This window comes from Acanthopagrus latus, chromosome 18 (assembly GCF_904848185.1).
Source record: "Acanthopagrus latus isolate v.2019 chromosome 18, fAcaLat1.1, whole genome shotgun sequence".
In the NCBI taxonomy this organism is placed as follows: domain Eukaryota; kingdom Metazoa; phylum Chordata; class Actinopteri; order Spariformes; family Sparidae; genus Acanthopagrus; species Acanthopagrus latus.
Window position 1 is genome coordinate 20,761,100 of NC_051056.1, and position 24,453 is coordinate 20,785,552.

General features: G+C 42.9%; 2 protein-coding genes across 37 annotated transcripts in view; both read left to right on the top strand.

Moving 5' to 3' along the window:
- LOC119007663 (protocadherin gamma-C5-like) overlaps positions 1 to 24,453 on the top strand; it is a 261,083-nt gene that overhangs the window by 192,592 nt on the left and 44,038 nt on the right. For 2 of the 36 annotated variants that reach the window (XM_037077486.1, XM_037077508.1), the window contains exon 1: positions 3,092 to 5,620. The exons of 29 other annotated variants lie outside the window; for them this stretch is intronic. In XM_037077486.1, coding sequence (XP_036933381.1) covers positions 3,218 to 5,620 — 2,403 coding nt within the window. In that variant the 5' untranslated portion in view covers positions 3,092 to 3,217. Of the gene's footprint in view, positions 1 to 3,091; positions 5,621 to 6,210; positions 8,649 to 9,108; positions 11,627 to 12,012; positions 14,526 to 24,453 lie in introns of those variants that run through there. 5 more of the 36 variants (XM_037077480.1, XM_037077506.1, XM_037077497.1 and 2 more) reach the window with 5 other exon arrangements.
- Positions 175 to 2,998, top strand: LOC119007681 (protocadherin beta-16-like). The gene is made up of 2 exons (XM_037077538.1): positions 175 to 2,600; positions 2,951 to 2,998. Exons 1-2 carry the CDS (start codon positions 219 to 221, stop codon positions 2,981 to 2,983), a joined length of 2,415 nt encoding a protein of 804 aa, XP_036933433.1. The 5' UTR covers positions 175 to 218; the 3' UTR covers positions 2,984 to 2,998.

Below are 24,453 nucleotides of genomic sequence, written 5' to 3' on the forward strand. Positions count from 1 at the left end.
CTGGCACAATGCTGAGGCACAGTCACATACGCAGCATGCACACCTCGGAGATCAGACCGCGCTAGCCTCCGACATTTTCAGCCGGAACTCTATTTTTTAACGAGCAGGATCTACATCATGTTTCTCTTCCCTTTGTGATTCACACGTCACAGGAATCTTACTTGCCAAACGGAATTAAACTCGGTGGTTGTGGTGCGACAGAGCTGTCGGACAGAACAATGAAACGGCAAGTACTGTTGTTGTTCTCCATCGCCTACCTCGGTTCTGTGACCGGGCAGGTCAGCTACTCTATTCCGGAGGAAATGGCTAAAGGCTCATTGGTCGGCAACATAGCACAAGATTTAGGTTTAGATGTCAGACGGCTGAAGTCCGGTAAAGCTCGTATATATACGGGTGACAGTGTTCAGTACATCGAGCTGAACAGAGAGAGGGGAGTCCTCCTTATTAAAGAGAAAATAGACCGCGAGGCGCTCTGCAGACAGACAACGCCTTGCGCTTTGCATTTTCAAATTACGTTAGAGAACCCGCTGGAATTATTCCCGGTGACTGTTGAAATCACAGATGTTAACGACAACGCTCCGGTCTTTCAAAAGGAGGAGAGGAGGTTTGAAATAAGCGAGTCAGCGGTCGTCGGCTCTAAATTCATGCTGGAGAAGGCGATGGACCCTGATATCGGACAGAATGGTCTGCAGAGATACACTCTGAAGCCGACCGACAATTTTGTGCTTAAACTCCACAGTCAGTCTGATGGAAACAAAAAGGTAGAAATGATTTTACAAAAGCCGTTAGACAGAGAGAAACAAGAGCACATATCTTTAGTTCTGACCGCGGAGGACGGAGGAGAACCTCAAATGACGGGAACAATGCAGATTTATGTTACTGTGTTGGATGCCAACGACAATGCTCCTGTGTTTAGTAAAGCTGTTTACAAAGCGAGCATTACAGAAAACTCCGCCATAGGAACACTTGTTACAAAGGTCACCGCTTCTGATGCAGACAAAGGCTCAAATGGAGAGGTGACCTACGTCATCGGGAACAGCATGGATACCGTGGCGAAGCTATTTCACATTAGCAGTGAGGGAGATGTGATACTACACGGTGCAATAGACTATGAGAGAGAAAGGAGTTATCACATCGATATAGAGGCGATTGATCTGGGCGGGCTCTCTGATTCTAGCAAGATAATAATTGATGTGATTGACGTGAATGATAATAGTCCTGTAGTAAATATGATATCAACATCAGGCTCAATACCAGAGAATTCAGCCCACAAAACAGTTATAGCTCTGATGAGTGTAAATGACCCTGATTCTGAAACCAATGGCAAAGCTCAATGTGTGATAAATGAAAATATACCATTTACAATTACACCTACGTCGAGTAATTTCTATAGCATCGTAACAGACAGTGATCTGGACAGAGAGAAAGCCTCTGAGTATAACATCAGTGTGACCTGCTCTGATGAAGGAGTGCCCTCCCTCTCCAGCAGCGTCACTCTCACCTTACAGATCTCTGACGTCAACGACAACGCGCCTGTCTTTGAGAGGAGCTCATATGAGGCCTACATTGTAGAAAACAACACACCAGGCCTCTCTATATTCACAGTGAGAGCCAGAGACGCTGACTGGAACCAGAATGCTCGTGTTTCTTACATCCTGGAGGACTCCTCTGTTAACGGAGTGCCAGTCTCCTCATATGTGTCCGTCAGTGCTGATAGTGGAGTCATCCATGCAGTGCGCTCTTTTGACTACGAGCAGATCAAAGATTTCCACTTCCGCGTCAAAGCGCAGGATGGAGGCTCTCCTCCACTCAGCAGTAATGTGAGTGTGAAAATAATGATCCAGGACCAGAACGACAACCCTCCTCAGGTTCTGTACCCGGTCCAGACTGGAGGCTCTGTGGTGGCTGAAATGGTGCCTCGTTCAGCAGATGTGGGCTATCTGGTGACTAAAGTGGTGGCTGTTGATGTGGACTCTGGACAGAATGCCTGGCTCTCCTATAAACTGCAGAAAGCCACAGACAGGGCGCTGTTTGAAGTGGGCTTACAGAATGGAGAAATCCGAACTATCCGCCAGGTGACTGATAAAGATGCTGTGAAACAGAGACTGACTGTTATAGTGGAGGACAACGGGCAGCCCTCTCGTTCAGCTACAGTCATTGTTAACGTGGCGGTGGCGGACAGCTTCCCGGAAGTGCTGTCGGAGTTCACCGACTTTCCTCACGACAAGGAGTACAATGACAACCTGACTTTTTACTTAGTGCTGGCTTTGGCTGTAGTGTCCTTCCTGTTCATCACGTGTTTAGTGGTTATTATATCAGTGAAAATCTACAGATGGAGACAGTCTCGCGTCCTGTATCACTCCAGTCTCCCTGTGATTCCATATTATCCTCCACGTTACTCAGACACTTTGGGGACAGGGACTCTCCCACACGTGTACAACTACGAGGTGTGCAGGACGACTGACTCCAGAAGGAGTGACTGTAAGTTCGGCGGAGCTGGTAGTCAGAACGTGTTGATAATGGACCCCAGTTCTACAGGGACGATGCAGCGGATACAGAGTGAGAAGAGCATCCTGGATGAACCAGACTCTCCTCTAGAGGTTAGACTATAACAGTTTTCATCATCAAACTCATACTTTTATATGTTCATTTTGATTTCAGTATTGTCAATTTGTACCAACACAATCTCAGTACCTTGGACAGCGATATAAAAGATAAATCTTGAATAGTGTCCCTTTGTACTTCTCCTTCACCTGAACATTTACTCTTTCATTCACTCTGAGGTTGGTTGCCATTTAAGCGGGCCAGTATTGGTATTCATCTCCTCGTATTTGATATTGTGCTCTTTGACATATTTTTTTCAATGAAATCATAACAGTAGTGTGTTCCTAATGGTGATCTCGTCAAATGTAAAAAATAACTGTGGTGCCTTTTTTCTGATCTCGTGCAGTTTCGTGTTGTGAACTCAGTGGGCCGCTGTTGACCAGCGTCTTGTCGTTTAAATTTATCTTTATACACGAGGACATCCCCTGTGCTTTCACAAGGGAGACGGACTCCGAAGCACAACGTACCGGCGACCGCGGATGAAACACCATGCTCGGAATATCGTATCGGAATAATTTCTTCATCTGTTGTTGATTAAGAAGACTCTGCTGTATTTTTGATTCCATCGGTGACGCAGATTGCAAAAGGCAGGAGTGCACGTTAGTCTGGCTCGATGGATGTGTCTGATAGAACAATGAGACGGCAAGTACTGTTGTTTTTCTCGGTCCTCTGTCTCGGTTCAGCGCTCGGCCAGGTCAGCTACTCGATTCCCGAGGAAATGGCCAAAGGCTCCTTGGTCGGAAACATAGCTCAGGATTTAGGTTTAGATCTGAAACGACTGCAATCGGGCAGAGCTCGGATACACACTGGAGAGAGCGCAGAGTACATTCAGCTTAACAAGGAAAAAGGGCTGCTCGTTATCAAAGAGAGAATAGACCGTGAAGCTCTCTGTGGCCAGACAACGCCTTGTGCGTTACATTTTCAGATTGCCTTAGAAAGCCCAATAGAAATTTTCCCGATTACTGTCGAAATCACGGATATTAATGACAATGCTCCCGTTTTTGACAAGGAAGAGAGGAGGTTTGAAATAAGCGAGTCTGCGGTCATCGGCTCTAAGTTCATGCTGGAGAAAGCAATCGATCCCGATATAGGGCTGAATGGTCTGCAGAGCTACACACTGAAACCTAATGATAATTTCATACTGAAATTGCACACTCAGTCTTCTGGCAGTAAAAAGGTAGAAATGATTTTACAGAAGCCTCTAGACAGAGAGAAACAGGAGTTTGCATCACTGCTGTTAACGGCTGTAGATGGAGGAGAGCCGCAGAGGTCTGGGACTATGCAGATTCACATTACCGTTTTAGACGTTAATGATAATGCTCCTGTTTTTACACAGAATATTTACAAAGCAAGTGTCAAGGAAAACTCCCCCACTGGGACACTCATCACAGAGGTGAGTGCCTCTGATGCAGACAAAGGCTCGAATGGAGAGGTTAGCTACGTAATCGGAAATAGCATGAGGAGCATTTCAAAATTATTCCATGTTACTGAAGACGGTAAACTCATATTAAATGGGTCTATCGATTATGAAAAAGCCAGAAACTATGAGATTGACATAGAGGCGGTTGACAAAGGCGGTTTATCTGATTCAAGTAAAGTAATCATTGATGTAGGTGACATTAATGACAATAGTCCTGTTATTAATATGATTTCATCATCAAATTCAATCGGAGAAGATTCTCGTCTCAACACAGTGGTAGCTGTAATGAGTGTAAATGATCCTGATTCTGAGGAGAACGGGAAGGTCCGATGTGCAATTAATAAAGATGTACCGTTTAAAATCACACCTTCATCGAGTACTTTCTATAGTTTAGTGACAGACAGTGATCTGGACAGAGAGAGAGCCTCTGAGTATAACATCAGTGTGACCTGCTCTGATGAAGGAGTGCCCTCCCTCTCCAGCAGCGTCACTCTCACCTTACAGATCTCTGACGTCAACGACAACGCGCCTGTCTTTGAGAGGAGCTCATATGAGGCCTACATTGTAGAAAACAACACACCAGGCCTCTCTATATTCACAGTGAGAGCCAGAGATGCTGACTGGAACCAGAATGCTCGTGTTTCTTACATCCTGGAGGACTCCTCTGTTAACGGAGTGCCAGTCTCCTCATATGTGTCCGTCAGTGCTGATAGTGGAGTCATCCATGCAGTGCGCTCTTTTGACTACGAGCAGATCAAAGAGTTCCACTTCCGCGTCAAAGCGCAGGATGGAGGCTCTCCTCCACTCAGCAGTAATGTGAGTGTGAAAATAATGATCCAGGACCAGAACGACAACCCTCCTCAGGTTCTGTACCCGGTCCAGACTGGAGGCTCTGTGGTGGCTGAGATGGTGCCTCGTTCAGCAGATGTGGGCTATCTGGTGACTAAAGTGGTGGCTGTTGATGTGGACTCTGGACAGAATGCCTGGCTCTCCTATAAACTGCAGAAAGCCACAGACAGGGCGCTGTTTGAAGTGGGCTTACAGAATGGAGAAATCCGAACTATCCGCCAGGTGACTGATAAAGATGCTGTGAAACAGAGACTGACTGTTATAGTGGAGGACAACGGGCAGCCCTCTCGTTCAGCTACAGTCATTGTTAACGTGGCGGTGGCCGACAGCTTCCCGGAAGTGCTGTCGGAGTTCACTGACTTTCCTCACGACAAGGAGTACAATGACAACCTGACTTTTTACTTAGTGCTGGCTTTGGCTGTAGTGTCCTTCCTGTTCATCACGTGTTTAGTGGTTATTATATCAGTGAAAATCTACAGATGGAGACAGTCTCGCGTCCTGTATCACTCCAGTCTCCCTGTGATTCCATATTATCCTCCACGTTACTCAGACACTTTGGGGACAGGGACTCTCCCACACGTGTATAACTACGAGGTGTGCAGGACGACTGACTCCAGAAGGAGTGACTGTAAGTTCGGCGGAGCTGGTAGTCAGAACGTGTTGATAATGGACCCCAGTTCTACAGGGACGATGCAGCGGATACAGAGTGAGAAGAGCATCCTGGATGAACCAGACTCTCCTCTAGAGGTTAGAAAGGTGTTACATCAAACACGCCCTCCTTTCTAACTTGTTATTAAAAGAATATTTAATCGACTGCGCCAGCATGTGGTCAAATCTTTGGTCTCTTCTTTTCAGCACCTTGGAGAGCAACCATGAGTATTTATTCATTCGTGTCATTCAATGTGTCAGATAAGATAATTATAACTTCTCGTCCGTTCATTTGAATATTGGTGATCTTTTGAAACATTTTCCAGCATAAGTATATTATGTTACATATAAGATATCCATGTATGTTTGTAATGTGGACAGGTTACTGTTCTAATCTACTTCCAAAATGTAGAAGTTATTTTCTCGCCTTTTTCCACTTCTCACACCACATCTCTGCAGTTTTCCTCTCTGAACTCAATGGGCCGCTGTTGCCATGTCTGTTGTAGTTGTATTATACTTACGGCAGCACCGCCTCTTCATGTCGGTGTATGAGAGAGGAAGGGCAGGCGCGGAGCGCATTGTCTTCGGTAGAGGGACCGATATACACGACGAGACAGTTTTAATAAGTTTGCGTCAGAAACGAGGACTATTTTTGATTCACAATATGTTTGAGTGACTGGCCATCTTACTGTCGGATTTTAAGATGATTTCTTCTTTCTTTTTGTCGGAATATTTTCAAACAATGAGACGGCAAGTACTGTTGTTTGTGTCGATCCTCTCTCTCAGTTCAGTCTTCGGACAGGTCAGCTACTCGATTCCGGAGGAAATGGCGAAAGGCTCTTTAGTTGGTAATATTGCTCAGGATTTAGGGTTAGATGTTAAACGACTGAGGTTGGGTAACGCTCGTGTTTATTCTGGTGATAGCAGAGAATACATCGAGCTGAACAGCGAGAGAGGAGTCCTCCTAATCAAGGAGAGAGTAGACAGAGAGGCGCTGTGCGGTGAAACAACGCCTTGCGCAGTTCATTTTCAGATTGTGTTAGAGAATCCTATTGAATTTTACAGTGTGACCGTTGAAATCACAGATATTAACGATAACGCACCAACCTTTGAGAAAAACGAAATCAAGTTTACAATTAGTGAGTCTGCAGTCGTTGGGGCAAAATTCGATTTGGAAAGAGCAGTAGATTTAGATGTTGGTACTAACACTCTCCAAAGCTACGTGCTCAAGCCAAGTGATAATTTTTTACTGAAACTGCATAACCAGGCCGACGGTACAAAGAATGTTGAAATGGTTTTACAAAAACCTCTGGACAGAGAGAAAAATGAATTCATTTCTTTGGCGTTAACGGCGTTAGACGGAGGAGAGCCACAGATGTCTGGAACAATGCAGATCCTCATCACAGTGTTAGACGCTAATGATAATGCTCCTGTTTTCACACAGCCGATATATAAAGGCACTGTGGCTGAAAAAGCCGCTAAAGGCACAGTAGTGACGACTGTCAGTGCCTCAGATGCTGATCATGGCTTAAACGGTAAAATATCTTATGCAATCACAAATACCTTTGATGACGTCAGACAAATGTATGAAGTAAACGAGGAAAATGGCGAGTTGAGGTTGATGGGGCGGTTAGATTATGAAAAGAAAAGATCTTTTCAGATCAATGTCCGTGCAAGGGATAATGGTGGACTAACTGATTCTTGTAAGGTGATTGTGGATGTTGTCGATATAAATGACAATGAACCAACGATTAAAATCATGTCTAAATCAACTGTTATATCAGAGAGTGCGAACCCCAACACAGTCGTTACAATGATTAACATACAAGACCCAGACTCAGGTGAAAATGGTAAAGTTCAGTGTTTCATAAATGAGAATATTCCCTTTGTATTGAAATCAACGTCAAATAATTTCTATAGTTTAGTGACAGACAGTGATCTGGACAGAGAGAGAGCCTCTGAGTATAATATCAGTGTGACCTGCTCTGATGAAGGAGTGCCCTCCCTCTCCAGCAGCGTCACTCTCACCTTACAGATCTCTGACGTCAACGACAACGCGCCTGTCTTTGAGAGGAGCTCATATGAGGCCTACATTGTAGAAAACAACACACCAGGCCTCTCTATATTCACAGTGAGAGCCAGAGACGCTGACTGGAACCAGAATGCTCGTGTTTCTTACATCCTGGAGGACTCCTCTGTTAACGGAGTGCCAGTCTCCTCATATGTGTCCGTCAGTGCTGATAGTGGAGTCATCCATGCAGTGCGCTCTTTTGACTACGAGCAGATCAAAGATTTCCACTTCCGCGTCAAAGCGCAGGATGGAGGCTCTCCTCCACTCAGCAGTAATGTGAGTGTGAAAATAATGATCCAGGACCAGAACGACAACCCTCCTCAGGTTCTGTACCCGGTCCAGACTGGAGGCTCTGTGGTGGCTGAAATGGTGCCTCGTTCAGCAGATGTGGGCTATCTGGTGACTAAAGTGGTGGCTGTTGATGTGGACTCTGGACAGAATGCCTGGCTCTCCTATAAACTACAGAAAGCCACAGACAGGGCGCTGTTTGAAGTGGGCTTACAGAATGGAGAAATCCGAACTATCCGCCAGGTGACTGATAAAGATGCTGTGAAACAGAGACTGACTGTTATAGTGGAGGACAACGGGCAGCCCTCTCGTTCAGCTACAGTCATTGTTAACGTGGCGGTGGCCGACAGCTTCCCGGAAGTGCTGTCGGAGTTCACTGACTTTCCTCACGACAAGGAGTACAATGACAACCTGACTTTTTACTTAGTGCTGGCTTTGGCTGTAGTGTCCTTCCTGTTCATCACGTGTTTAGTGGTTATTATATCAGTGAAAATCTACAGATGGAGACAGTCTCGCGTCCTGTATCACTCCAGTCTCCCTGTGATTCCATATTATCCTCCACGTTACTCAGACACTTTGGGGACAGGGACTCTCCCACACGTGTACAACTACGAGGTGTGCAGGACGACTGACTCCAGAAGGAGTGACTGTAAGTTCGGCGGAGCTGGTAGTCAGAACGTGTTGATAATGGACCCCAGTTCTACAGGAACGATGCAGCGGATGCAGAGTGAGAAGAGCATCCTGGATGAACCAGACTCTCCTCTAGAGGTTAGGATGTGCTAGTTATCTGTTCCGACGTTGAATTCACGTTTTAAATCGCTTGCTTCTTTTTTTTCAGCACCCTGGAGAGCGCCGTGATAACTTATTGAACCGGTGTATATTTTTTAGTTGCAGTTCTCGTGTCTTTGAAACTTTTTTATTTTAATTTCACACAGTGTATTTTTTCTCACACCTTTGCATGTCATGACCTCCATTTTGTCACCATTTTGTCTATCAAGTAGTTGGAGTATGAAACAATAGTGTCCACGCACTACAGAGGTTTTATTAGCTGGTAATCTCGCCATGTCCATTTCTTTTACTCTTTCACGTGTAATGCTACATTACAAACTCAGAGTGCCGCTGTTGGCCAGCCGGTATCAGATTTACCGCAGACTCATTGCACCTCCCATCATTTCCTTTATTTTAGAGAGAGAAAGAGGCAGAAGCGGAGCTCACTGTCTGGGATTTACTGGAGCTACTGAACAGGAAATCTTATTACACGTTGGGAATATGCCTTAAAAACTGTCGTTGACTGAAAAATCCCGGGGGCAAAAATCCTAAAGGCTTTCAGGGTTTACACTGGGATATCGTCGGACAAAACAATGAGAGGGCTGCTGCTGTTGTTTGTCTCGCTCCTCTCTCTCAGCTCGGTGCTCGGACAGGTCAGCTACTCCATTCCCGAGGAAATGCCAAAAGGTTCTCTGGTAGGCAACATGGCAAGGGATTTTGGTTTAGATGTCAAAAGACTGAAATCGGGTAAGGCTCGAATTTTTACTCGAGACAGTGACGGATACATTGAGCTGAATAACGACAGAGGAGTCCTCCTCATCAAAGAAAGGATAGACAGAGAGGCGCTCTGTGGACAGACGACGCCTTGCGCTTTGCATTTTAAGATTATATTAGAGAATCCGATGGAATTTTATAGTGTGACTGTTGAGATCACAGATGTTAATGACAATCCTCCATCCTTCGAAAAGACCGACGTCAAATTTAAGATAAGTGAATCCGCTGTCGGCGGAGCTAAATTCATATTAGACCGGGCGGTTGATCCTGATGTAGGCTCAAATGGATTGCAAACATATAAACTTGAACCGGCAGATAATTTTGTTGTTAAATTACACGATCAAGCTGATGGGACGAAAAACGTCGAGATGGTCTTAGAAAAGCCTCTGGACAGAGAGAAACACGAACATCTTTCTTTACTCCTGACGGCGGTGGATGGAGGAGAGCCGCAGATGACAGGAACAATGCAGATTCTAATCACTGTTTTAGACGCTAATGATAATGCACCTGTCTTTACACAACCGATTTATAAAGCCTCTATACAAGAGAATGCAGCAGTAGGAACAGTGGTAGCGACAGTTACTGCAACAGATGCAGATCATGGACCTAATGGTCGGATTACTTATTCAATTTCTAGTATGTTAGATAATGCCCGAGGGTTGTTTGAAGTAAATGAAGAAAGTGGTGAAATTCGGCTAAAAGGAAATGTAGACTATGAAAAAGCGCGAATCTTTCAGATAAACATTCGTGCAAGTGATGATGGAGGACTAGTAGACTCCTGTAAAGTGATGATCGACGTCATCGACATGAATGACAATAAACCCGATATTCATATACTGTCAAAATCAAACGTGATACCAGAAGATGCCAAATCTGGTACTGTTGTTACAATGATAAATATCGAGGACGCTGACTCCGGTGAAAACGGCAAAGTACAGTGCAGTATAAATGAGAATATTCCTTTTGAGATGAAGTCCACAACGAATGATTTCTATAGTTTAATAACAGACAGTGGTTTAGACAGAGAGATCGCGTCACAATATAATATCACAGTGACCTGCTCTGATGAAGGAGTGCCCTCCCTCTCCAGCAGCGTCACTCTCACCTTACAGATCTCTGACGTCAACGACAACGCGCCTGTCTTTGAGAGGAGCTCATATGAGGCCTACATTGTAGAAAACAACACACCAGGCCTCTCTATATTCACAGTGAGAGCCAGAGACGCTGACTGGAACCAGAATGCTCGTGTTTCTTACATCCTGGAGGACTCCTCTGTTAACGGAGTGCCAGTCTCCTCATATGTGTCCGTCAGTGCTGATAGTGGAGTCATCCATGCAGTGCGCTCTTTTGACTACGAGCAGATCAAAGATTTCCACTTCCGCGTCAAAGCGCAGGATGGAGGCTCTCCTCCACTCAGCAGTAATGTGAGTGTGAAAATAATGATCCAGGACCAGAACGACAACCCTCCTCAGGTTCTGTACCCGGTCCAGACTGGAGGCTCTGTGGTGGCTGAAATGGTGCCTCGTTCAGCAGATGTGGGCTATCTGGTGACTAAAGTGGTGGCTGTTGATGTGGACTCTGGACAGAATGCCTGGCTCTCCTATAAACTGCAGAAAGCCACAGACAGGGCGCTGTTTGAAGTGGGCTTACAGAATGGAGAAATCCGAACTATCCGCCAGGTGACTGATAAAGATGCTGTGAAACAGAGACTGACTGTTATAGTGGAGGACAACGGGCAGCCCTCTCGTTCAGCTACAGTCATTGTTAACGTGGCGGTGGCCGACAGCTTCCCGGAAGTGCTGTCGGAGTTCACTGACTTTCCTCACGACAAGGAGTACAATGACAACCTGACTTTTTACTTGGTGCTGGCTTTGGCTGTAGTGTCCTTCCTGTTCATCACGTGTTTAGTGGTTATTATATCAGTGAAAATCTACAGATGGAGACAGTCTCGCGTCCTGTATCACTCCAGTCTCCCTGTGATTCCATATTATCCTCCACGTTACTCAGACACTTTGGGGACAGGGACTCTCCCACACGTGTACAACTACGAGGTGTGCAGGACGACTGACTCCAGAAGGAGTGACTGTAAGTTCGGCGGTGCTGGTAGTCAGAACGTGTTGATAATGGACCCCAGTTCAACAGGGACGATGCAGCGGATACAGAGTGAGAAGAGCATCCTGGATGAACCAGACTCTCCTCTAGAGGTTAGAATCCGCTAGGTAACCGTGTGACGCTTTAAATCCCTGTCGTTTAATTTTCAGCACCCTGGAGAGTGACATGATTACATCTATCTATCTATCTATCTATCTATCTATCTATCTATCTATCTATCTATCTATCTATCTATCTATCTATCTATCTATCTATCTATCTATCTAGTCTATCTAGTCTAATGTAGTCTGATATAGTCTCTACAAGTCATAACATATCACTCAGTATTTATACAGCCATTTCTGCTATTTCTTTTCTCGTCCCTAAGTGCCGCTGTTGGTTAATGTGAGGAAAATGCAGCTCTTTCCTGACTGAAGTCCTCCCTCCTCTGTCTGATGCGTTGTTAAAGCTCGATTTTATTCGGAACTGCAAGCCTCACAAATCCAGCCGCCTAGCACTCAGCAATGATCTCATGATCTAACATTTTTGGCAGATTTTAATACGGTAGTTTTGTTTTTTCGTTCGGATTTCGAAAGCAACATGACGGGTGTTCTTTGTTGTTCGGCCGAAAAGAAATCCTCATCATGCTTGCTGCTCCTTCTCTGCATCTGCGTCGCAGAAATGGCTCTCGGACAGGTCCGTTATTCTATACCCGAGGAGATGGCGACAGGCTCGGTTGTCGGCAATATCGTTCAGGACCTTGGCTTGGATGTTAAGCGGCTGAAATCTGGGCGTGCTCGGATATTTACCGAGGACGGCAGTGAGTACATTGGTCTGAATGCGGAGAAGGGAACTCTGGTCGTGGCTAAAAGAATAGACAGAGAGGAATTGTGCAAGCAAGTGTCTCCCTGCTCTCTTCATTTCCAAATCATCCTAGAAAACCCAATGGAGCTGCATCGAATTGATGTAGAGATTACAGATATTAATGATAATGCTCCGTTTTTTTCGAAGAAGGAGTACAATTTCCAGGTTATTGAATCTGCCTCACCAGGAGCTCGCTATTCGCTGGAGAGCGCCAGAGACCCCGATGTAGCGCACAACACCATTCAAACATACAAACTGAACCCGACAGATCATTTCAAATTAAATGTTGTTTCTCGATCTGACGGGTCAAAATATATCGAGATGGTCCTTCACACGTCGCTTGACAGAGAGAAACAAGAAGAGCACAAGTTAACTCTGACGGCGTTTGACAGTGGTAATCCTCAGAAATCGGGCTCTGTCAAAATAAATGTCGTTGTGTTGGATGCAAATGACAATGCGCCAGTATTCAGCCAGGCTGTTTATAGAGTAACTGTTTCTGAAAACGCGTCAAGGGGCACTGTGATCTTAACAGTCAGTGCCACTGATAATGATAAAGGAGGAAACGAAGAGATAATGTATTCGTTTTCCCAGCACACCGACAGCGCATCCTCCCTGTTTAATATAGATCCTCACAGCGGAGAAATGACCGTAATTGGTGTGTTAGATTACGAAAAAGCTAAACATTATGAAATAGATATTGAAGCCATAGACAAAGGAGGGTTGACAGATACAAGTAAAGTCTTAATTGAGGTGACCGACCAAAATGATAACGCCCCTGTCATTAGCATAATTTCCCTCTCCAATCCCATACCAGAGGACTCGGCTCCGGATACTGTCATTGCAATGCTCAACATCAAAGACCTGGACTCAGGCAAAAATGGCCAAGTTAAGTGTCTCATTAGTCCAGATCTACCTTTCAAAATCAAGTCATCATCGACTAATTTTTATAGCCTGATGTCTGACGATGTTTTGGATCGTGAAACAGTGTCAGAATATAACATTACCATAACAGCAATGGACGAGGGCTCCCCTCCTTATTCTAGCAATAAGACTATTAATTTAAGAGTATCAGACGTAAACGACCACGCTCCAATGTTCCCACGACCATTGATGACTGCTTTCATCACTGAAAATAATTCTCCTGGCATGTCACTCATCTCTGTTAAAGCCACAGATAAAGACTCTGGGAACAATGCGCGCATTTCCTATTTCCTTGAGGATACTCAGCTGAATGGGATGTCAGCCTCAGCTTATTTTTCAGTGCATGCAGAGAGTGGAGAGATACTTGCTGTGCGTTCCTTCGACTATGAGCAGACAAAAGAGTTCCATGTTCGCGTCAAAGCGCAGGATGGAGGCTCTCCTCCACTCAGCAGCAACGTGAGTGTGAAAATAATGATCCAGGACCAGAACGACAACCCTCCTCAGGTTCTGTACCCGGTCCAGACTGGAGGCTCTGTAGTGGCTGAAATGGTGCCTCGTTCAGCAGATGTGGGCTATCTGGTGACTAAAGTGGTGGCTGTTGATGTGGACTCTGGACAGAATGCCTGGCTCTCCTATAAACTGCAGAAAGCCACAGACAGGGCGCTGTTTGAAGTGGGCTTACAGAATGGAGAAATCCGAACTATCCGCCAGGTGACTGATAAAGATGCTGTGAAACAGAGACTGACTGTTATAGTGGAGGACAACGGGCAGCCCTCTCGTTCAGCTACAGTCATTGTTAACGTGGCGGTGGCGGACAGCTTCCCGGAAGTGCTGTCGGAGTTCACTGACTTTCCTCACGACAAGGAGTACAATGACAACCTGACTTTTTACTTAGTGCTGGCTTTGGCTGTAGTGTCCTTCCTGTTCATCACGTGTTTAGTGGTTATAATATCAGTGAAAATCTACAGATGGAGACGTGAGCGCCTGTTTTACAAATCCAATGGGAATCTTCCTGTTATTCCATACTACCCACCCCTTTACGCAGACGTAGGAGGCACCGGTACATTGAAGCCGGCGTTCAGTTATGAGGTGTATGGAACTACTGACTCCAGGAAGAGTGATATAAAGTGCTCCCGCCCCTTCAGTCAGAGCACTCTGAGTGTTGACCATAGTGCCACCAGGACAGTGCCAAGACATAAAGCAGAGTCAGAGAATATACTCATAGAGGTGAGATCAGCCTCTTCCTTGCTTCTGTGAAACCCCTTGGTTCCATATTTTTGTTTGGTGTTTCTGTCTTGCTGTTGGCACTCATTATTCTGATAGCTGTGTTATGAATACTCACAGGAACATCAACCCAGTTTGAGACTATTCTTATCATCCTAAAAATAGTCTTCAAGTATCTCTTTGCATCTCACAGTTTTTTGTGGTTTCGTTACAGTTATATTTTGGGATAAGAATTGAATATTGTTGGAAAATGTTGCATTTAAAACTGAATGGAACATGTGTTTGTCTTTCTCTAGTTAAGCAACTATGAACACTGGACTTCATATTGTGCCCACCTTCATGTCACTTACCTTAAAAATTATTTATATGGATTCATTTGTCATATATTGCTGGCAGCTCTATGCATTGTCTTGCACTGACAAATTACATATTATGCTGACAAAACAAGTAGAATCATGTTTGACTACTGATGCTTAGATCCTATTACACTTTGGCTCATAAAGTACAGAAGCAATACAGAAGCCACAATTAAAGAAAAAAACATTCTGGATTTCATCCCAACTACAGCGTTGCTCCAGATTGCTTCTGCATAGAGACACACAACCACGCAGTGCACTACATTTCTGTGACCTACTTCACTTCATAACACGGTTAAGGCAAAGGCACAGAAACTCAGAAAGAAGAGGAATCAGGGAGGGATGCAGGCAAACTATAACAAAGGCAGGTCATGCAAATCAATACAGAATACAAAGACTGACAATGATCAGATGTATTACAGTTAGGTTTATATTTGTGTTAGAGGATGAGAGGCACCATCACAACTGGTGCTGGGGAGATTTGGAGCGAGGGAGAAAAGCAGTGTGATGGAGAGGATGAGAGATGCAGCGGGGGAGGGGAGGAGGCACGTGGTAAACCAGCACAGTCTCCACCATCCTTGTGCAGCATTGGTGTTAGTGCAATGCTCGGCAGCCATTTTGATGTGCAGACCTCTTTGTGTGCTGAAATACAGGACTAAGGGAAGCTGTATGTGTGGAACAGTTGTGTCAGGTGAAGGACACGGACAGGATGAGAGATTTTTTTGAGAAAATATAGAGAAATGGACAAGAGGGAGAGACAGAGGGAGTAAGAGAGATCTACATTTGTTATATAACAAATGACAAGGGGATGTGAGAAATGAGGACAGAGGCTGAATGTGTCTGAACAAGAAAAGTGTAATGAAGAAAGGAAAACTGACCTAGAATTTATTAAAATTCCAACTGTCCACAAAGTATATGAAGCCATGGTTTTAATCAGCATGATATAAGCTTCTAGTAAGAGTTACACAATAACAAATTAGATTTTCCCCTCCCATATAAATCTCCCTACATTATATTCACGTGTTGAGAAAAACAAAGGTGTGTGTGTTTAATATCTATTGTCTTCTAGTGTCTTTAGACCAAAAAAGACTCTCAAAGATTAATTTAAAGACCCAGCTTGATGCGTGAGTGATGACTAAATGCTTGTATGATGTGGTCTGTTAATAGTTATGCCTGCTGGGGTTGCTTAAACATCAGAGGAAGTATTAAATCATAATGTGCCTTGTCTCTTCACTCTGGGTGGTGAACGGGTTTTAGCAGTAAAAGCTGCTTGATGTTCAGGGGTGTGTGCATGTGAAAATAGAAACTACTAAAGGCATAAACCCAGGTTAACGGTGTTAACCCCCATATCCGCTGGAAGCAGTTTGTCATCATTATTAGCCCACATCTGTGACTGTTTTACCTGTTTCAACTGTGTTTAAACCACAATGTCTCATTTTCTCAGGTTTGTTAGTGGCGCAGGTTTTTTACTGAGTACCATAAATTCTTTCGGGCAGTGTCTCCATAGGGGTCAAAGCTCACAGAAACGTTTTAGCAGGCAGCTAAATGGTTCAGCCTGTTTCATGCCCTCTACCTCTTCAGTGTGTTGTTGTTTTATCTTCTCTTCTTTGCGGACCCTACCTTGAAGCTTTTATTCTTCATTTTGGTATCCTACACAAAGCCCAGATCATCAGTTTGCTCAACTTGTTACTGGCCACAAAACTACAATCACGTGCAGAAGCCTCTGGTTCCCACAGGCCCACGGCTCTTGTTTAGGTTTCCCGCCTTCTTAGCCGAGCTGTCTGGTGAGCAGCTGTGTGTCCATGTGTGTGCCGTTGGGGCTCATCCACACACTGTGCACTGTGTGTGTTTGGGGATGTGGTTATGGTTAATCCTTGTACTGTAACCCCTCATTGTGTTTTTGTTTACAAGATATCCCAGATATCTGAGACCTCTGGCTGTGACTTAATTCCCACAAAGCAGCCATCCTACACTTTAATACACTGAACATGATATCAGCAGAGGAAGAACAGTAGTGTAGCCCCAGTGTATAAGACTCTCTCCACTGATGCCTGCTGCTGCCTGTCCCTCTGGGGCTGTTGTTTTGTTGTTTTATACAAAAGGGTGCACTTGAACTTGTACAGGATGGGGCAGAGCAGTTAAAGAGGATCGTTATTCTGTTTCTAATCATGATTGGTTTGCATGTAACAGTGATTGACATGTGTCTTTGTAAAACATGTAGAAATGGAAAATTATTTGATCACCTGATTTTACTGTATTCCTCAGGTGCATTAGATTGATGACAAGATGATAATTGATTTGAACACAGCGTTTATTTGCAAGAAAACTGAGGAGAATACAAGCAAACACATGCATAGTATAACTGACTGTACCTTTCTTTGCATGAAGTAAGGCAAACTGAACATAAATTCGCATAAGAACATACAGGAGCTGTTATCTTTTGGTTTGTGTGTCAGTGTCTTGGAGAAGGAAGTGTGGAATTTATGCATAGCTGATTCTCTGGGAAGGATTACACCAGGGATTACCTCGAACACTTTAATATGGGGCAATGCCAAACTCGTGTTGAGCACACACAGACCCAGAAACCTAGCCACATAAGTTAGCTTTAGCTGTAGTAACATATATTCTCAAAGGTGAAATTCCTCACATTTTGATGTCAGTGTAGGATGATTGTATGTGTGTGCGTGTTTCTCCTACTCAAACATTTACAAGTTCTAATCAATCCATATCAAGTTCCACGCCCTGATACTTTTAATGTGGTTATGAAGGACAGAGCCTTACAAGTCCTTAACAATGGAGTTTTAGGGCATTTCACTTATGACATTGTAGTTACATCATATAATTAGCATGGATTATATTCACTTTATTACTTTGTATCCTAACTGGGGAATGGTAATTTACTAGAATTGCTATTTACTCGATCACAGTGGTCAACATTGTGACAAATTGTTGCTAAAACTGGGTGGCCTCTGTTCAGCAGTCATTCTCGGTTTCCAACAGTCTTCCTTTTTCCTCCTGATCTCATTTTCTGCATCCCTCCCCTCCCCCTCTCCAGCTGCACCACTCTGCTGCAGAGAAAGAAAGACACAGAGAGAAAGGGAGAGGAAGATTGCTCAGTGTAGGACATTTTGTTTAGTCTATAAAAAGACACCATGTGCCATAGTGTGTCATTTTATCTCTGTGTAGGTCATAACAAGAAGAAAGATCTCTTATGTGTCATTTTCAGCCGTTCATCAAGAGATTCTGTATCACCGAGAAGTCCTTGAACATGGGCTTTGTGTGATCAACATATCATCAGTGCGCGAGTGTGTTTGAGCATCATTTCTCTTCCTGTCCTCTGTCTTCTCATCCATCCTCCCTGTTGTTTTTGTAGCTCTCTTTTCTTTTTATACCTCCATTGCCAATTCACATGATGCAGGGTGGGATGCGAGCAACCGAGGTGGGATGTGTTACCATAGCAACAAGCTGACTCACGGGCAGGACTGTACCACTTTTCTTTGAGTCACAGGGGGATCAGCAGCAGATACAGCCTCTTAGCTGTGATGGCTCTGTGTATTTGTTGATACTGGGAGGACAGGAGACACCCCTGCTTTGGGCAAATAGGTGCAGCATCCTCAGACCTGGGGTGGCTGATGATGGAGGAAAGGGAGGGGGGGAGGGTGATCATGGCTGCTTTTGATTTCTGTTTTAATCGATGCTGCCCTGTTTTTTTTGTTTTTTTTTTTGCCTTCCCTAGTTTCAGCAGCCCTATGTCCATAATTAATATATTGACTAATACAGAGGCAGAAATGAACCAAATTATTATTCAATTCTTTCTTTTATATGAAAGGAACAAAGGCCTTTTTTTCCTGATTTTTTTTAACCTCATTTTCCTGGTTGACCTGTTTATTTTGTATGGGTGTGGATTATGGCCCAGCACTGTGATCTTGTGCTACTACCTAATATTTCACTACAAAATGTGTATTTCCTACAGTGTACAATTTTAACTAATAGCAGTTGCTGCTTTGTCTAAGATGCTTAAATTTGCTCCCACAAAGACACTGCAGACATCAGCTGTGACAAACAGAGGGTAACACAGCAAAGAATCTCATTAATAAGGCATGGATTTGTCTCAGGGCATCGCCTCGAGGCCCCCTGCTGTTGTGATGAGGGTAGTGGCTTTGTGCACCAGTGCAGTGCAGTATTTGGTTTATGATTCATACCTTGGTGGTGTTGACAGGGTTTTCCAAGTCTTTAATACCCGCAGTAATGATTGTGTTAGTGTTTTAGTTCAGGCTGAAATGGTTTACATGCCTTTGTTTAAACGAGGAGGGGATTTTTAAAAATATATTTCACATTGTAAAACATAGTGTAACATACCAGGTACTGTTTAGTGAATGCTGATGAAAATTATTCACAAAACTATGACTTGATACATTTTTGGCATATCAGCCACACTCCATCCACTGAGATTCTGCCACTGTATATCTCAGCAATGTTATTTCTTTTGTTTTTTAATCACACAACCCTGATTTCAAATAAGATGGGATAATGTGCAAAATGTAAATAAGAACAGAATGCAATAATTTGCCAAGGAGCTGTGTTTACAGACAACGATGTTATGTAGTGATATCCCTGATATCATGTGCTTCACCAAGTGTTGAACCTTGCCCTGTCCTTGCTTGTGATAGAGATTTCAGAGGATGCCACTTTTCATACCTAATCATGATGCTGTCACCTGTTGCCAATTTAACCTGTTTACCTGTGGAATGTTCCAAACCGTTTGTTTTTTGTTTGTTTTTTTTGTTTTTTTGTTTTTTGTAGCATTCAACAACTTTCTCAGTCTTTTGTTGTTCCTGTACCAACTTGTTTGAAACATGGGTGGCATCATAATCAGTACAGGTGTAAATTTACAAAAATCAATGTAGTTGATGAGTTAAAACATTAAGCATGTGCTCTTTGTACTGTTTCAATTGTGCATATATCGAATAGGATTTTATCACATTCTGTTTCATTTATGTTTCACTCATCATCCCAACTTTTTTAAAATCAAAATTGTAATAATCAGCTCTCTAACAAGGATGGTGATGCCATAACACAGATTCTCGTAAGCTCTTTTCTCTTTCTCCATCTTTCTCTCTTACTCACTAACACACACAAACACACTCATATGGCAATGTGTTCCCTATTTTTTGGGTTTGATGCTTCAGGCTCCATGTCCTGGATTGACACCCAGCTGGGTTTATTTTTTTACATTACATTCTGACAGGCGCTCAATCTTTTTATTATTAACATACTTACCAGAGGCTGATCAAACAACACATAATCGTTTCCACATTTGTTAACTTAAACAGATTATGTGCACTCACAGCGGGTTGTTTTTGTCTGCTCATGAGAGTCAATTTATTATTAATAAACAGAAATTCCATACACATTCAATCACCATACAAATTCACAACCCCATTTGTGGGGAGCCACATGGTAAGTATTTGTGTTTCTGTACCTCCCAAAGCCAGACTCTGTATGCTGACCACCAGTCTAACTAACTTCCTTTCTCTCTTGTTTCTCTCTTTCATGCGTCCCCTTTGTTGCCTGTGGCTGTTCCTGTTTCCTCCCTGACTCCTGTTTAATCCTGACTCACCAAATAAGGTAAGCAACGGTCTTCATCTATATCACAGCACACATTACTGATGCACTGATGACACAACAGCACACTGTAGATCACCGTGCAGGAACAGAAATCAAACAAAGACATAGCAGTGACATGTTTTACAGTGTGTAAACGTTATGCATTGGCACTTAGTCAAGCAGCTAATCAGATTTTCCACAAGCAACACATCTGTTCACATACATCACAGCACATCTGTCAGCACTGATGATTGCTTCAATCAGGTGTTGATGGATGAACATTTTGTTGACAACATGGATGAGTGTGAGTGGTCTGATGTGTTTTTTCTGACTGGGCTGTTAAACTGAATTGCACTCATTATCACATGAACATATTTTTTAAGCTACACTGTAATTGAATTTTAACATTAGTTTTTGGGTGTAAAATGATAAGTTGAACTTTTACATGGTAATTTATAATCTGAGAATACTTTAAATCAGTGCTCTTGCTCGTTTGTACATACACTCTTTATCAGTGCTCATTTGAGCAAGACAGTGGAATAAGTTGAACAGCTCTCCTTACTAACAGGTTTACGTGGTTTAAAGAAAGTATTAGCAGTGAATACCAGCTGTTAAAGTAACTCCAGCCAGAATAAAGTTACACTGATTATACTGTCTTTACTTCTCTTGGATCCACGCTATATAGATCTTAATAAAGCAACACATTACAGTTATTTTTTTTAAAAAAGTTACAATGCAGTGATTAAATAAAGAACAAGACAAATAACAGCAGAGAAATATTTTTGATAATGTGACACAACCATAGCATGTCAGGAGGATGTTAGACATATCATAGAAAAAAAAGTTATGTTATTTATTACATGGTAAAGTATGTGCATACACTCAATTGTCAGTGTATTGGGTACACCTAGATTAGAACTAATGCGGCCTAATACATCAGTCCTCCAGTACATCCAACCTTTATGAAAGTTATAATGATTTGTTTTTGTTAAAACTGTTCAGTGAGGTGTTGATTCAACTGTGTGATAATTTGAAGAGAGTTGTTTCTGTTATTTAGCCTACATTCATTTGTATAGATAGGGTGGACAAATTAACCAAAACACCTGTGAGTTTAGCAAAGTGCAATTCACCAGCATTACAAAATGCAGCCTTGAAAATGAACCTACAGTTCCATCAACACCTCTCCAAAAGAGTTCCAACAAAAGCTGACCAAAATATTACTACTACTACACTTACTACTATAATATTTCCACAGAATTATTGAGGACTGTTGTATTGGACTGTGTGAGCTTAAAGGATGAATACACTCAAAAATGATAATTCAGTCAGTATCTATGCCCATTCCAGTGGAAAATCAGATGAAATTATTTAGTCCACAAAACATTTCTGGAGTTTCACAGCAAAACAGCATTGCAGCATGCTCCAAAGTCTGAACAAACAACTCAAAATAAAAATACAATGGTTCCATACAGTTGGTCCTGCGTGATCCGAGTCCCCATCTACTTTTATGAGAATGCTGCAACACTGTTTTGCCGTCAAGCTCCAGAAATATTTAGTTGACTATAAACCACTAGCTTTCTCTGCATGGGGGTGAATAGACAATGACTGACTTTTCATTTTCAGGTGAACTCCATCTGGCAGATGTATATGCAACTGAACTACACAAATACTAGAAAAGACTATAGAATGCAGGCCAACACGGCATACTACAGCTGTAAACAAACCCCACAACTGATTTAACACACTGACTTCTAACATAGTAGTCTTAACATAACTTGGATATGAAGTATGTTGGGTTGTATTTACAGATGATCTCATATTTAATTGCTTTATGGCTTATATGTGGTTTTCTTATCATTCATTCTCAGTTCAACTGATACATGGTATGGTATTAACTAAAAGTATGCATTAATTACAGTCATTTTCATGTTTATCAGTGACTGAATGAATATGAATGATATGCAAACTGACAAAACAAGTTTGAATCCACTGTGGACCTTGGTCCAATTTTGTGGTCCTTTTGTGTGTGCTTGTTGATGAGTGTTTACCATGTGCTAAACTGGTGACCTGTCCTGCGTGTAGTGGGATAGGCTCCAGCCTGCACAGCATGAGATGGTGTGAATAATAAATGAATGAATAAATGAATGGAAGTGAAATATCAGTAAGGTGTGGTAAAAAAAATAAATAAATAAATAAAATGAAAATGAAACCATGTTAGTCGATGCAGCCTCAGCACTTTGTACTGTTGGTCAACATCGGATGGTGAACACGTGCTATATGAAGCTTAACACGATATTTAAACACATGTCTGCAACCACATGTTTCATCATAATTAAACATTGTGTGTGTTTCTTTATGGAAATAACATTCCTGGACTATAGGCAAAATAGTATAGAAAAATATTATGCTGACTTCATGATTTCATCTAAAGGTCTCATTATCTGACCTCTGAAAGTTGCTCTTTCTCTTCCTCTTCTCATTGATAAAAAAGTATCAGGTAAGCACATTGATATATTTTGTATTTATCCAAGACTTTTAAAAGTATGACAGTACATTCTTGAGCATATTTTACTATTGTAACATTTAATGTAATGTGTTTACTGCAGTATTTGTACTCCTGTACCTATTCCTCTATTCATAGTAAGTAGTAAAAAATAAAAAAAATAGCTGGAAAGTTGAAATTGTGTTGTGGTCCTGGCTGCTCGCTGTGCTCAGTGAGAGCCTGTGTAATAAGGTCGGCTGCCTCTCTAGCCTGCAGCAGCAGCAGTTGGCCGCCTGTGTGGCGCTGTCCACTCGTGTGGTGCTGAAATCAGCTCGGCGCTCTCCCCCTCCCTCTGCCTGTCTCTACACTGCCTCTCCACATCTCCCTCTGTCGCCCGCCTCCATTCAGAGCAGAAGACTATTGCATACTTATTACCTTACTGAGCTTATTTTTTTATTTGATCGTTTTGATTTGAAGACGTTTGTATTTGTTTTTTTGTTTTATCATCCGCAGCACCGAATTCCGCGTGTTTAGCTTTATTTTTATTGAAAATGTCATATTATCCCCGATTGTCCCCGATCATCTATGGACATCTATGAATTATCTAAAAGTATTTAAGACTGTAATCTGTCCTATATGCTATATGTAATATATATTCTTAATTATAATCATAGTGTATTTTCATAAGGAATGCTCTCTCGTTCTCTCCCTCCCCCTCATCTCTCTCTCTCTCTCTCTCTCTCTCTCTCTCTCTCTCTCTCTCTCTCTCTCTCTCTCTCTCTCTCTCTCTCTCTCTCTCTCTCTCTCTCTCTCTCTCTGTCTGTCTGTCTTTACACACACACACGCATTTATTTATTTAGATATGATATCTGTCAGTCTGTGGGAGAGACAGAGAGAAGCAAAACAGGAGTAAACGCCTTCCCACACCATCTGCGCTTCCCCTCCCTTTTCCTTTGCTCTACAGACCTCCATACGGGTATTTTTACGTTGGCTGCTGACATAATTATTTCTCTGAGGCTCGTTGAGAGCGCTGAAGACGTCATGACGTAGGCAGGCTGCATTGGCTTTCTCTGGCCACAGGAAGGCAACGAAGAGCCTTGTCAGCCACAAAGGCATGTGCATGCATGCAGGTACTCAGAGGCAGGAGGATAGATGGATTAACACAAAGCATTAGATGAATGATCCTACAATGACCAGTCATTCAATTATTTATAAGACACTATTATGGCATCTATTTTCTACAGCTTTGATCCATGATTAATGCACTATACTGTATTCATATTTATGTTGACAGTCGTCAGATAAACAATAAGGGAACATTGTAGGCTGTCTGTCGACACTATGTATTCAGTAGTGTGATGATATTTCATGTGACGGAGCCATAATAACTAGGATGCCTTCTCTATGCATCATATTTTTACGTCACTGCTCTGTAGACGTTCACTGGTGCTACGATTGGTGGAAATGGGTACACTCTGTCCGCCAA